We start from the raw sequence: 15,408 nt of genomic DNA, 5'->3' as shown, positions 1-15,408 counted from the left end.
GGTCTTGGCGCACCATGCTCTAGGGGAAGGGTCCCCTGCCTGTGGCAGGGGTTGGGGCTGGAGGAGCTTTAAGGTCCCTTCCAACACAAACCACTCTGGGGCTCTATGTGCATCCTTTCAAGCCCCAGGAAGTGCAAGGTAGAAACGCACCAGTTTAACCCTCAGCAACTCCCCTTTGCTCTAGACTAAGGGCAGGCACGCAACTGAGTTCCAGCTGATGCATGGTAACAAACCATGTGCGTAACCCCACAGATACTTTAATTGCTCAATTTCCCTCAGGACTAATCCCTAACCTAGTTTTGCTTTTTGACACCAATTCTTTGCTATTGCAGCTATTGTGAAAATAATCTCTTAAAATCATGGAGAAATTTAAAGTACAGCCTAATCCTAATGTTAGGATTTAACACCTCTTAAAACCTGGTCCTTGAGTAAAAGGACATGAGGGAGAGGGGGAAAAAGGCCCCTATATTTCAAAGAATAACAACAATTTACTTTAACCTGGGAGATTTGCAAGTTACTTACCCTTCTAGTGATTAGACCTGAGCATGGAAAGGGTGGGAAAGGGAGGGGAGGACAAAAACTGGACAATAACCAGATGGCAACTCCTGTGCAAGAGACTGGTAGGGTTTAATAGGGAAAGCAGTCACTCCTCCCTGTTCCTTAGTATCCCAGCTCCATCCCAGAGGATCTGTCTCCCAAAGGCACAACAGAGGCTTGCATTTCCCTTCTCAGATAATGGCAGTGGAGAGGACTGTAAAATGAAAGTTCTGGAATTCACAAGAGACCGTTAAACAACTTGGGAATGAGGAGAAAGGAAAGGCAGGCGCTATTCCCAGCACTGGAAACGGCTGAAAAGAAAGAGAAGAGCACTCCTTGCTGGAAGCGGAACCCGGAACAGTCATTCCTGCAAGCTCTGGATGCAGACCTCATTCAACTCCACTCTTCATCTAATGCTTTCTATTTTCCTTCCAAGTGTTTTAATAGTTCTATCTGGGATGGGAGAGCAAAACACCCCATAACACAACCAGCCAAAGCACTCAATAGCTTTGTGCAAGGCCCATTCTTGGACACAGCTCCAGGATTTGAGATTTCACTTACCAACACAGTGCTTCTTCAAAGGAGACACACAAAGTTAATAGGAAACAGAAGATACAACTACACAGATAGGTGAAACAGACACAAGCTGACTCACATCCAGGCAGCTCCAAACCTGGGCCAAGCAAGTCTGTGTCTATCTGTGCTCATGCACAATGACAAACCCATGTAACAGCAACAGATCTTCTCCTAGGACTGGCTGAGCTCTCCTGACATCAGCAAGGCTGGAGAACGTGAAGCATCCCATACAATTAAGCTGACAAAAATACATTCCACCCTCTTCAAGTTTTTTAAGCCTTTAAAAAAGCGATTCTGAACACCTGCAGGTCCACTTCAATGTCAGGACACAGGGGAGGAAAGCACAGGGGTGTTGCACAGCTTTCCCCAGCTCACAAGAGGAAGCAGGGTCCAGTCAGGCTGGAATTCAAAGCCTCTCGCTCTCAGTCCTTGTGTAGAGAGTCTCTTCCCTCCTGCAAGCAGAGCTGTCCTTATCAGAAACAGAAACCCTCTCAAGGATTTAAGCCCCAACTTATTCCTTATCTGGGATACTTGAAGTTTATACTAACATAGAATCAAGGTCTGCTGCATGGCTTTGGGTTTATCCCCAAAAGAACAAAAAAGCCCCACCCCACTGCCCCAACAATATCCAAAACCATCAAACCAAACTGATCCCAGCCAAAATCTATCCTGGATCTCTTTCCGTACCACCTTTAAAAGCTTGTAGCTTTGGAGAGTAGAGCAAGTGACAGAAATGTTCATAGTGGCAGGAGGGAAGGGAGAAGAACTGAAAGAAAAACTGTGAAACATGGACTGGTTTCAGTTGGAAGGGAGCTCAAAGTTCATCCAGCTCCAACCCCTGCCCCGGGCAGGGACACCTTCCACTAGAGCAGGTTGCTCCAAGCCCCTGTGTCCAACCTGCCCTTGAACACTGCCAGGGATGGGGCAGCCACAGCTCCTCTGGGCACCCTGTGCCAGCGCCTCAGCACCCTCCCAGGGAAGAGCTTCTGCCCAAGAGCTCACCTCAGTCTCCCCTCTGGCAGGTTCAAGCCATTCCCCTTGGCCTGTCCCTACATCCCTTGTCCAAAGCCCCTCTCCAGGTTTCCTGGAGCCCCTTTAGGCCCTGGAGCTGCTCTAAGGTGTCCCCTTGAGGAGCCTTCTCTTCTCCAGCTGCCCCAGCCCAGCTCTCTCAGCCTGGCTCCAGAGCAGAGCTGCTCCAGCCCTCGCAGCAGCTCCGGGGCCTCCTCTGGCCTCCCTTCAGCAGCTCCACGTCCCTCCTGTGCTGTTCCCCAGAGCTGGATCAGGGCTGCAGGGGGGTCTCCCCAGAGCACAGCAGAGGGGCAGGATCCCCTCCCTGACCTGCTGCTCACGCTCCTTTTGATAATCAATAGTCAGGATTCAGCTACAACTCCATAAGTTCCTATGGAGGCCTTCACCAAAAGGGCAGTTACTTCAATCTTGCAGCATGAGGCTGAAATGGAATAACAAAGTGATTTTGTGAACCTCTTTCTCAACCTGGGAGAGGGTGGCCTGTAAACATCTTCAAGACATCTTCAATATAGTTCCAGTGAGGTGTAGGAGACATCTTACCCATGCAGCCTTCTTCATCATCAATGAACATCTTGGATTTCAGCACACGCTTCCGTTTCCTCTTCCTCCCTCCAGCTGGAACCTGAGGGACAGCGAAGTCTTGTGAGAAATCAAGAGTTAAGGCCCCGTGCACAGATCATGAAAACATCAGCCCTGGGAGTGAAATGTAGTCTCGCTAATGATGCTGACCATGATTTGATAATTAATCCTGTCTCTTCCCTGGATATCCCAGTCTCACTTTTGATGACACCACAATTCCCTCCATCCCACCAGGACAAGTTTCAGAGAGAAAAAACAAGTGAAATGAGACCTCAAGCTTTCCTGTCTACCAGCACAGGGGGACATCCCCTTTCTGAGCCATGTGACAGTTTGTAACCTGTTTAGTTATGTGAGAAGGTGGCACTGGGGTTGTCCCATCAAACCTCTGAGGAATGAGGAAGTAACAGGCTGTGCAAGACACCAGAACTGATGTGACACAGTGGCACTTGCAGTAAACCTACGTGTATTTTCTGTGCTCAGAGGTTAACTTCTTGCCAGCTCCAGCCCACCCCCTTACGCAGCAGCTTTCCTGTGATACAAGGTTGGATACCAGGAGTCTCTGGTTTCATTTCTGGCCCTGCCCTGGCTCCCAAGGCCAAGATTCAGAGGGAAAAGTGCTGAAATATGAGCCACAACTCATAGAACTGTGAGGAAGGGAAAAGAGAAGAAAACAGAAAGCTGCCTATGACAGCAGAAAAGCCAGTTTAAATAACAGTGAGAAAATGAGGGAACTAGGGATTCTTTCAAGCAGGATGATGTGATGGACTTGACAGGGAAACAGGACTTCCTCCTCAGCTTCTGAAAAGAGGCTGGGCAATGCCCATCGAGTCAGATAAAACCAGAAGTTCATCACTGCTCTTACCTCTGTGGATGCAGGCTCCAGTTCAGTTTTCAGGGCAGGTACAGGAGATGGAGCTTTCTCTTCCTCAGGTGTGGGAGATGGTGGGATACCTGCTAAGAAGATGAACATCTTGATAGCACACAAGGCTAATGCTACCCCGCTGTCTTAACTAGTATCATTTAACTCTAAGCAATTGCTTGTAACCTGTATTTAGATCAAGGTTTACAGGTTCTCACTCAGGTTTGTTTAATTCAAGTCAGGACAAGTTGTCTGGAGTGGTCAGCACCCAGCCAGCCAGCTCACCCAGTGCCATGTGCTGCAGCTCCCAAAGGAAGGAGGGTGGGATAGGATGGGAGAAGTGCATTTGGGATTTTGGTAAGTCAAAAATCAGTTCCACTTTAAAAACAGGCCCAGAAACCAGCAGTTTTAGCCATATATTTCACTTGCTCATTAAAAAAGAAGGACTGGAATTTGTTTAGAGATTGAAGGAGTCAGGGTTTAAGGCTACGTATTCCCAAATCACTGGCTGACCTCAGTTTCTCTACCTCTCCCCCATCACTCTAACAGTTACTGATGGTGCTACACATGCCAGACAATCCATGCTATTAGCTTGGAACTACCTTAATCCAAGAATTAAGTGTAATAATAGTATCACCCATCCTAAAAAGATCATTAAGAGACACCTCAGCCTGTTGTTGGCAACCAAACCACCCCACAGCTAAGCCCATTCTCTCATTTGCCATCATCTGTGCTCTCCTCTGGGTTCAAGGACAGAGACTAGAATAATTCTAATGCCAAAAGTGGGTGAAATAGTCAAGGCCACCTTCATAAAGAGTAAAACCAGTTCTAGAGCCTCTACCAGCAACATCAAACAGAGCCTTAGTGGGACTCACAAAGGGGAAAGCCAGGGTTACTCTTCTGTGGGGCTGCAGAGGGACAGAGCCCTGATAGGGAAGCAAAACCAGTGCAGGGCAAGAGGGGAAGGAGCAGCACCTTGCACCATGCAGCACAGTGGCTCTAAGGAATCGTGTTCCGAATCCAAGTGAGAAACGCTGCCACGGAGGTCCTCAAGTGTGGGGCAGAGCTAAGAATGGGGGGGAAGAAGCTCCTCATCTGACCTATTGCTTAAGCACAGCCCTGATGAGGCTGGATGGGAGGTCAGGGTGCCTGCTTGGCTTCTGCTCCCAGCTCCACTGGCTGCAGCCCTGCATTCATCCCGTTGTTGTAACAGGAATTCTGGATCCGTGGCTGTCCCAGGCGATTAGGTCAGTGTTAAGAGTTATGACTGTTGGCCAGGCACAAGGCCAAGTGACCTTCAGAGGTTAAGAAGGGCTCAAGTGAAACAGTGCTTGGCTGCCAAGGCTAAATAATAAATGACATTCTTCAAACAAGGGCTCAGCCTCGTAACTCCTTCAGTAAGCAAGGCACAGAAATGCAAACAGAGCAGGATACCATGACTCGGTATTCCACCTTGCTCCAGAGAGCTGCGGCTGGCAGCTGTGTGAGGATAAAACACCAAACAAGGGATCAGCTCTAAGGTGTTAACTGCTGGAGCAGGCAGGATTGCAGCCCAGGAGCTGCAGGGAACTCAAATTTCCCAGTATTTAGCAGTCTCAGAGCAACTGGAGGCTGGAAAGATCATATATTGCACTGCACCAAACCTGCTGCTCGGGCCAGCCGCACCAATTTGAAAGCAGTTTTAAGGGCTAAAGGGGGTGAACAGGAGCCTGCTGAGCACGAGCAGAGGCTGCTGAAGGTATCTGCAGTGTGTCAGCTCACTGGGGGGCAGATTTAGGCTTTGTTGTCAGCCTCCTTCAAACAAGTCCCCCCCCAGCTTTTGGCAGGCAAAAGGCACCTTCTCCCCACGTCAGAGTGTTTCAGTCTACCACCAAGCGGCTTCTCTATCCCTTTGTTATCCTCTTCTAGCCAACACAGCCCTCTGACATGTGCTAACTCCTGAGTCAACCTCTAGCTGCTGCCCACAGTTTACTCAACAGCAACAGCTGCATGAAATGGATACAAGTTGGGCAATTGGATGTACCAAAGATGTAAATCCTGGCTTTGTTCGGCTTGCTCTGACCCTGCCTGGAAAAAAGCTGTGAGAAGCTTTAGTGCTGCTGCTGCTGCTGCTCTGCGAAACAGAGCGAGTGTGGAGGTTACAGTGCCACTGAAATCACCCTCCAAAGTGGCTGTAAAACACTTGTCAACACTGTGAAATGTGGCCTGTGTTGGTATAGCTGGAGCTGCCAAAACCTCCTGTCCTCTGTGGACACACTTGTGTAGTTTATTCTGGCACTGGAAGCAAAACAACCTGCAGTGACTAAGGCACCCTCATACCAATATAACTTTTTAATGAAAAATCATTTAAATGGAGAGGATTGTGCCTTATGCCCTCTCTGTATATTCAACTTGGTACAATGTGCTGACACTCATTTAAGAAGAGCTTATTTTGGGCTATATTCAGTATATAAAGAGCAGACTAATATAGAACGATGCAAAAAACCTGTCCTAATATAAATACAGCCATACAGTGCTTCACATCACAGAACCCCAGCCTGGTTTGGGCTGAAGGGACCTTAAAGCTCCTCCAGCTCCAACCCCTGCCCCGGGCAGGGACACCTTCCACTAGAGCAGGTTGCTCCAAGCCCCTGTGTCCAACCTGGCCTTGAACACTGCCAGGGATGGGGCAGCCACAGCTTCTCTGGGCACCCTGTGCCAGCACCTCAGCACCCTCCCAGGGAAGAGCTTCTGCCTCAGAGCTCATCTCAGTCTCCCCTCTGGCAGGTTCAAGCCATTCCCCTTGTCCTGTCCCTCCATCCCTTGTCCAAAGCCCCTCTCCAGGTCTCCTGGAGCCCCTTTAGGCCCTGGAGCTGCTCTAAGGTGTCCCCTTCAGGAGCCTTCTCTTCTCCAGCTGCCCCAGCCCAGCTCTCTCAGCCTGGCTCCAGAGCAGAGCTGCTCCAGCCCTCGCAGCATCTGATCATCAGTTGTTTCAAACCCACAAAATGGGGCTAAATCTGCCTGAAAAAGGGCACTGGTTTTACACGCAGATACACAGGTAGAGCCCTGTTTGAACACTGTTCAGTCCCAGCAGTGGCTGTGGACAAGCACCCTCTGCTATCTGCAGCTCCACCGCTGCCTCAGGCCCTGCACCCTCCTCTGCTTCCAGGGGAGGTCAGCCAGGTTAGCAGCAGCAGCAGCCACACTCTCGGCCTTTGATCCCCACCCTGGGGGTGCAGCTTCCCATATTGCATCTTGCATATTTAAAACTTACCCCTTGATCATCTGGGGGGGCTTTAATGCAGGTGGTGGATGCACCATAGCCTGTCCAGCAGCGATTCCCAAATGCTGTGCAGCATATGGTGCCTTCCTCCCTGCTCCCACCGGGATGCAGCATGGAACAATGTCACTCCAGGCCCCATTTTTCTCACTGATGCTGATTAAAATCGACCCTGCTCTCTGGAGAAACCTGCTCCAACCTTTCCAAGGGTAACTGCTCTCAAAGCCCAGCTGCTATATATACACAGTGTTATTTGTTTAATCCAACTCACATCCTTATATGTGAATACTGCATGGAATAATATCAGTTAGGATTCTGTATGAGTATGTCAAAGAACTCAAATCTAGCTCTGTTCATCTAGTTGGATTTGGAAGGGAAAGCAGCAGAACCAAAGGGCTGAACACAGACCTCATCAGGGTGGTTTAAACAGCTATTAGCTTGAAAAGGAGTAACAGAGAAGCTCTCTGGATTCCCATCTTTCCCTTTTAAAAGGGAATAGCTAATCAATAATACACAGATTTGTATATATATGCTATAATTTGCATAAATTTCCAATTCTAATACACAACACAAAGCTCCACATCATGGAAAGAACAAAGAGGACTACGATGCAGGAAGAGCAACAGCAGCAACAGGAAAGTTCTCCAAATGGAAAGTGAAACTTTCTGCCTACATCTCTAGCAGGTTAAACAGGAGTAAACTAACAGCCAACCTAACAGTGACTGGGTAAGTGGCCTTACGTGTCCTGTTCTCAATGTGTAAAGCTCCTCCAAATGAGGTTAGCAAGACAAGAAGACTCCCAACCTGACCAGAGGACCAGACTGATGGCTTCTAATTGCTAACTCAGTTAACCCACACTTAAGAGCTCAAATGAAACAAGACAGAACAACCAAACACACCTACTGTGTGCACCAAGGCAGGAGTATACACACAGACTCTGGAGCAAACCTTGGAATGAATGAAAGCAGAAGGCACCACATTCAAAGGCATTAACTATTCAGCACATGCTAAAGGTAATACAGATATTCAACAAGAGACCAGAGAGCTCTAATATTCAAACCCCAAAGTGGATATGCAGCAAGCAGGAGTTTGCAGTACTCTCTATAGGTTGGACCAGATGGTCCTTGAGGTCCCTTCCAACCTGGGGTTCTATGAGTCTATAGAAAGTGCTCCTCAATTTATGACAGTCTTACTGCACTGCTTAGTGTCAGGAGATGAAAAGAGCTTTAACAGAAAGAGAGAAGGGAAGCAGGCTGTGTGGTGACCTCTGGGCTTGCTGCATGCTCAGAGCACTGCCATGAACACAGGAGCCTGGGGGTCCCCAACTCACAGCAGCAAAGGGAAGACTGAATCATTAAGCTTTAATGCTTCAAGATTAGAATCAGATATTATTATATTAGATTAGGTAGATTGAGATGAGCTCTGAGGCAGCAGCTCTTCCCTGTGAGGGTGCTGAGGCGCTGGCACAGGGTGCCCAGAGAAGCTGTGGCTGGCCCATCCCTGGCAGGGTTTAAGGGCAGGGTGGACAAAGGGGGCTTGGTTGGACACAGGGGCTTGGAGCCAACCTGCTCTAGTGGAAGGGGTCCCTGCCCGTGGCAGGGGCTTGGGACTGGAGGAGCTTTAAGGGCCCTTCAACCCAAACCAGGCTGGGATTCTGTGATTCAAAGAGCCCTCCTGCACGCTTGCAACACAGAGCTCATTTCTGCCCACTCCTGCTAGCGAGGAGCCGATGAGCTGAGAGATTCCAGCCCAGCAAGAAGCAGTACTTTGAGTGGCCAAAGGCGCTGATTTCAATCTTCCCTCTTCAGAGCTAAACACCACAGCTTGTCAGGAGGCTGAGTGATGAGTAAATGGAAAGACTGGATAATAACTTACAAACATTAAAAGAAATAAATACCAAAGAGTGTGGGCATATATATTTTTTTCATGGCCAAACAAGGAGCTGCACACAGGAATGTGATGAAACTAAGGCTGATCATGAAGAACAGCTTCCCGAGAGATTTATCATCCTGTGGGATAGCCTGCGCAGTGATGGATGCCTGATGACAGAGATCACTTGAAATGATGCTGGGTAGCAGAGAACCCATGAAAATAGGCCTAAGGTGGCATGGAGACTGCTAACACATCCAACAGTATTCACCTCTCTGATTCGTATTGCAGATTCTCTTCATTCCATGGTTGTTTCTCATCTGCTAGCCACACTGAACAAGCAAACAGCTCCAGCTGGAGTTACCTCCTCACTAACACAACCTATTTCATGTTGCACCTATTTTTGACTGGAAGCTGTACACCAAACTGGTGGTTTCAATTATTTGCCTGTAATGATCCCCAAATTCTTTTCCTGATCAGTTTGCTGGATGACTGTTCCATTTCACACATACTCCCCAGCTCGATCCCAACTTCTTTTCCAGTTATCTGTATTGAACGGCATTTGTCACCTCAATTATCCAAATTCTTTGGAATCCAGCCCTGCTGTTCCTCATTATAAACCCAAATCTTGCGATGTTCTGGGCACCCTCCTCCTCTCAAAGCCAAGAGCCACCGAGGAGACGCGGAGTCGCATCGGATATGGCTCAACTGCTTTGCCTCCAGTTTCTCTATTATCTGTCTTTTTGGAAGTCTCACTTCCAATGCTCTCTTCCAAACCATTTCTATAAACAGACAGAATAAAGATACTAAAAATGACCCTGGGAAGGGGGGAGGTCACTTTGTGAGTGTTTACTCACCAGATAAACTGGTTATGACCAGTCCTACAGCTCTGGAAGGCGCGCTGTCTTTCACAAGAGATTTGAGAATCTCCTTCCCACACGTCAGCGTGACTGGCAGCACACTTGGTGAGGAGACAGCCAGATCTGAGCTAAGCTAAAACAAAGACTGAATGACTGCAGCAACTCAACTCTATGCCCAAGTGCTTGCAGCACAAGATAAACAGAGAGCTCAAGCTGCAGCCATTTGCATGGTCTTTAGTCCTCGAAACTACAATCCTCTAAGTCCTAAAGACTTAGAGTCTAAGAGTAAATCCTTCAGTCCTCTAAACTACAAGTCCCCCATCATTGATCAACAGCCTCAGATAGAAACATTGTTAAAATCAGCCCCCTGACCTCCACGCCTGATTGTTTCTGTATCTTTTTTACCTTCCTCATCACTGCTGTCAGACTCAAGCTGTTTGATTCGCTTCCTTTTCTTCTTTACATTTTCAGGTTCTCTTTCTTCCTCATTATCTGACTTGTCCATCCTCTTCATTTTACTGCCATAAGAAGAAAGGAAAAAGAGCAATGAATATGTATTATCCCTTGTGTGTGCATGAAAGCATCATGTGTGTTTAGATGAGCATGTTCATGACAGAAGTACTGCTAGCAAGGAAATCAAGTACCTCTCTACCTCTTAAAACCATCACATACACTGAAGAATACTCACCTATACCATCAGGCATAGGTGCAGAGGCGAGGCATTTTGAAGCCTCTCACCCATACCCATGTCCAGTTCTCCAAAACAAGGAGGATTTCTTTAGCCCCATGTTTTGCCCAGTACCTCACCTAGCTTGGCCACAGCACCCTGGCAAAAGAGCATTTCTGATCTTGTCTCTTATAGCTCAGGCTCCCAAACACTAATGTCCCCAACAGCATCCCTCAGAAGCTCTTTTGACAGCCTGCTTGCCACTGACTGACTATGAGGTAGTGTCTCAGAATCCTGGAGCCATTTTTAAAGACTACTGGAAAAATAAAAGAGCTTCTTTCTTTTGAATGTTGGCAAGACATGTCAGACTAACAAGCCTGGAGGCTAAAGGCCCACGTAGCCTCCTAGAGCTGGGACAGCCCAAGTGGCCTTCCCAACATCCCACTGCCAACACACAGCTTCCAGGCCCTTGGCTTCTTGACTAAGACTAGCAATAAGAAGGCCAGTGAGCACTAGCTGTGATGGTGGGCTGGGTGGTGGTGTGCTTACCTATTTAGTTAGAAACAGATTGAGACCACCAATTAATTACTCACAGGCCACCAGAGAGCCATCAGCCTGTAATGATTTTTTGTCTCTGTCAGTTTGGGTTGGATGAAACACAAAGGGCTCAACTTCAAATTGACTTGGAGCCTCAGCCCAAAGTAAACCAGCGACATTGAAAGCAGCACTACATGAGCTATGGAAATCAACAAGCAGAACTTTGTGTGCTGGAAGCTGTGTACATATAAGTTTGGGAATATACTACCTTCCCTGCAATACAGGTGCTCCTGCCAGCCCCCCCAGATTGCCTGCAGGGTCTGTGTTAACTCTCCTCACAGCGTGAGGTTGCCTCATGGAAAGCCACCACTGAAGACTACCTGGACCATGTCCCTTCCATATCCAATGGCACAAATGGCCCCAAGGCACCTACAGCACTAAATGGGAAAGAAATATTAGGAGAGAATTCTAAGGGAGACAATTTTAGCCTGGTTTAATGCAATTCAGAAGCTGGAAACAGGAGGAGAACCAGCACTGTCCGAGCAGCCAGCTCCATGCAGGCCATCAACAAGTGGGTTAACAGATTACAGGGACCCTGAATGGTGTCACCCACCTTTTTTTGTCCTTCTGTTGAATTCTAGCAGGTTCTGTTTTCTTCCCAGGTTTCTCTACAACAGTATTAAGGGATGACTCTGGTTCTGCTACAGGAACTGAAGGCTTGACAACTTCCTTCTCCTCCTTTGGCTGCTCAGGCACAGAATTGACTTTGAGTTTATCTGTGGACAAAGCGTTACAAAGAGAACAACTACTGAGCATTCAGTTTGACTGACAACATATAAAGGACTAGCTAAACAAAACCATTTACCAGTTTGGTTCTGCTGTTCCTGACAGCACAACCTAAGCAAACCAAGTGTGCCACAGCAGTTAAACTCTGCACAAGAGGTCTAAGAGGCAGAAGCCTTGACAGTCACCAGGACCTGAGGCACCGCAGGAAGGTTGGGAGCCCTTCTTCTAGACATTCCCTTTGGCATAACACCACACCCAGGGTTTAGAAGGGAGCAACCGATGAGATGGCTCCCAATAATGAGATGCTCCCTGCTAGATTAGAGTTTCAGTCAAGCACAAAAGTGCCTGGAAACAGGAGAATGAGGACTGATGAAGAACAAGAGGTGCGTGCAGTCTCCATCCCATGATTCGTATTGTCAGTAAATGTAGTGGCTTCTTGTTCTACACTACCCCAGCCTCTCCTGCCTACACGGCACCACAAACAAGGACAATTCTGCTTCAAAAGGCTTAATCTAGTGCCAGAGAAGAGATAGTAGGGGGAGTAGACAGCAAAATACTATATTTATCAACCTGCTAGGTGGTGCTGCAGCACACTAGCACCTGATGGCAGTCTGTAAGCTTCACTCAGCAGCTCTACCCCACCAGAAATGAAGAACAGGCACTTTAGAAACCTGTAGCACCCCAAGCACAAGATGCCCAGGCAAAGAAAAAGTACTCAACAATGAGATCAACCACATTTTTAGTAGGAACAAAGGCTGCTGAGAGGGCTGAGACTTCATGCCAACACCTTTCTGATACTGCTTGGAAAATGGGCTGGCTGCTTCATTGAGCAAGGGAAAATATCTCATGGAGCAGAGCTTGACTGACAGCTCTCTTATTTATGATCAACAGCAGAAAGCTGAAGGACCCAGTTACTGTTATCTCAAGACTTTCTGGCAAGGGGGAAATCTTTGATGCCAGGAGAGACATATAACACATAGGGAATAAATCTTACTCCTGGAATCACCCTCTCCTAAACACATCAGATTTTCCAGTTCTATTCTGTTTAGTCCTTCCCTGCAGCCACCTCAAGCGTCCTTGAAGTGTTCCCTGACAGGACACCACCAAGCGAACCCCATTGGAAATCACGGGGATACACTGGGAATGTATCCACAAAGCTTTCTCCATCACCACTGGGTCCTCTTTACCACGCAGTTTGCTGGGTTTCCAGCATCTGAACTCTGGTCTGGGGCTCTTCTTAGACCTTAAAAATTTACTTGAGTTCATTGTAGTAACTGTGTCCTCAGCTCCCTCAGCCTCACTGAAGCAGGAACTCAGTGATGCCCAACAGTGCTGTGCCTTGTGTGTTCAGTGCTGGAACTGTAGCCTGCAGCCTCTGACAGATGGCTGTTAGAAAGTGAACTTGGTTGTTTACTCCCTCCCAGTAACTCTTCTTTGAATCCTTTTGTACTATTTATAAGGGCATCTTTCTTCAAAGTCCTACCATCCTTTTCCAATGTCTATTTAAGAGTGTATTTGCTTTAGACTTGGATCATTTAAGTCAGAAAGTAGCTCCAAAGGCCACCTAGTCTGAACCCCTGCTCAAAGGGAAGGCCACTCTTCAGTTTTACCCTCAGTTTTGAGTTAAGAAGTTAACCCTCCATCTAACTCTAGACTCCTCAGTGGTCTGTGATGAAAAGCAAGCGTCATTAACACGCCCTGCATAACAGGTCTTGGCAAACCCCGGGCCAAGAGCTAATCTTCCAGCCAGAAGTACTCACTTTAAATCAGATTTCTTCTGCACACACACACAGAAAAAGCCTTCCTGGGTTAGGCTGCACGAATATGTCATTTCTACTGATCTCCATCCAGCAAGCTTTTTGTTTGAAAAATTCCACTTAAGACTTAATTTTTGCCTTAAGAGCTGCAGGCAAAAGCATTAACCCCTCTGAGTCCTAAAGAGCAGAAGAATAGTATGGAAAACTGTAGGAAAAGAGGGACTATGAAGAAAACCCAACAAGTTTGGCTGGGCAGGGGTGGGAAGGAAGAGTTGTGCTCCTTTCTGTTTATGCTCCCTATCATGGCTGTGTAACAACACACCTGCTATCATAGAATCCCAGACTGGTTTGGGTTGGAAAGGACCTTAAGATCATCCAGTTCCAACCCCCTGCCATGGGCAGAGAAAACTCACACTAGACCATGTCACTCAAGGCTCTGTCCAACCTGGCCTTGAACACTGCCAGGGATGGGGCAGCCACAGCTTCTCTGGGCACCCTGTGCCAGCGCCTCAGCACCCTCACAGGGAAGAGCTTCTGCCTTACATCCAACCTGAACTTCCCCTGTTTCAATTTGAACCCATCACCCCTTGTCCTGTCACTCCAGTCCCTGATGAAGGTCCCTCCCCAGCATCCTTGTAGCCCCCTTCAGACACTGAAGCTGCTCTGAGGTCTCCAGCAGCTTCTCTTCTCCAGGCTCAACAGCCCCAATGTTCTCAGCCTGGCTCCATACGGGAGCTGCTCCAGCCCCTGATCATCCTCGTGGCCTCCTCTGGACTTGCTCCAACAGCTCCATGTCTTTCTGATGTTGGGGACACCAGAACTGCACCCAGTGCTGCAAGCGAGGTCATGAGAGCAGAGCAGAGGGGCAGGATCCCCTCCCTGACCTGCTGCTCACACACTTGTTATCTTTTAATTGCTACTCAGCTTTAAGAAGAAAACCCTATTTCTAATATCCCTGAGGAATTTTTGTTTTCACACTCCAGTTTCTGCAAACAGATGCATGTTCTAGAGCACTTACTCATGGCAGCTTTTCCAAAGAAGTTGTTCATTATGTTGCCCTTTGCTGGTGGTTTGCTGCTCGTTGCAGACACCTAGAAGCAAACAGAGGAGTAACCACAGGAATTATTCACACAGCAAAGCCCTCAAAATGCAAAGTCCTGCTTCTGGACAAGCAAAATAAACCTATATAGTTTATTGACTGGTCAGGGTGTTGGATTTCAGTGCCTGTTTAGGAGAATGTGAAGATCCTAGTTACTCACAACTTTGCTGGGCCTTCAAATGCAGCTTAGGTCACATTCCCATCTGATGGCTGACAGTGTTACTGAAATAAATGGTTGGGACTTGGGTCAGATCCCAGACAAGAACTGTTCTTTTTGCAAACTATCAGTGCCTCAATTCACAGTAACTGACAGAGGAAAGAACAAAGATTGGCCAAACCATGAAGACTTTATCCAGCTACTCTGGCACATACCCTGCTCTGCTGAAATAAATATCACTGCTCAATTCCACTAATAGAGCCACCACCACAGTGAAAAAAAATCACACACATACACACAAAACACCCACCTAAGGAAGCTTGGCCTCCTAATCCCATTTAGTTTCATGCAGAAAAAAGGCAACCAGACACTAAAGTTCCTCAAGTATTCAGACACATATTTCACCAGAGCTAAATTCACTATAAAAATCAGTAAAATGAACCAAAATGCACTCAGCTGTTATAAAAAGGCAGAACATATGCAGGGAATGTTACCATTTAAATACCCATTTACTGGCCATATTGCTTTAAAAAAAATTATACTGATTAAAATGGAATCCTATCCTGGAAAAAAGCAGCAGTGGAGAAGATAAACAGTTTAGTCTTGCACTGGTCAAGCTCTGAAACTTCCCTCACAGCACAAGTTTAAACACCTTGATGCTTTTAAGACCTGGACTTCTCACATTGCACTTCTTGCTCAAAACAAAGCCTTTTAAGCACAATGGAGAGGAGCAAGATCCTCAACCAGTGTATATCTTGGCCTAACTGAGGACAAGAGAACAATTGTCTCAGCAATGGAGCTATGCTGGTTTATACCCACTCAAGGAGGAATGTCAGT

At 47.4% G+C, this 15,408-nt stretch overlaps 1 protein-coding gene across 1 annotated transcript in view; it reads right to left on the bottom strand.

Moving 5' to 3' along the window:
• POLD3 (polymerase (DNA-directed), delta 3, accessory subunit) overlaps positions 1–15,408 on the bottom strand; it is a gene marked incomplete at its 5' end in the record, with an annotated part of 25,297 nt that overhangs the window by 2,581 nt on the left and 7,308 nt on the right. The window contains 5 exon segments of the mRNA XM_010024697.1: positions 2,683–2,764; positions 3,584–3,672; positions 9,974–10,086; positions 11,386–11,548; positions 14,334–14,406. Of these exon segments, the coding sequence (XP_010022999.1) occupies positions 2,683–2,764; positions 3,584–3,672; positions 9,974–10,086; positions 11,386–11,548; positions 14,334–14,406 (520 nt within the window).

The sequence above is a fragment of the Nestor notabilis genome, unplaced genomic scaffold (genome assembly GCF_000696875.1).
Source record: "Nestor notabilis isolate BGI_N333 unplaced genomic scaffold, ASM69687v1 scaffold28511, whole genome shotgun sequence".
NCBI lineage: Eukaryota > Metazoa > Chordata > Aves > Psittaciformes > Psittacidae > Nestor > Nestor notabilis.
This window is presented reverse-complemented; position numbering and strand designations above follow the sequence as displayed.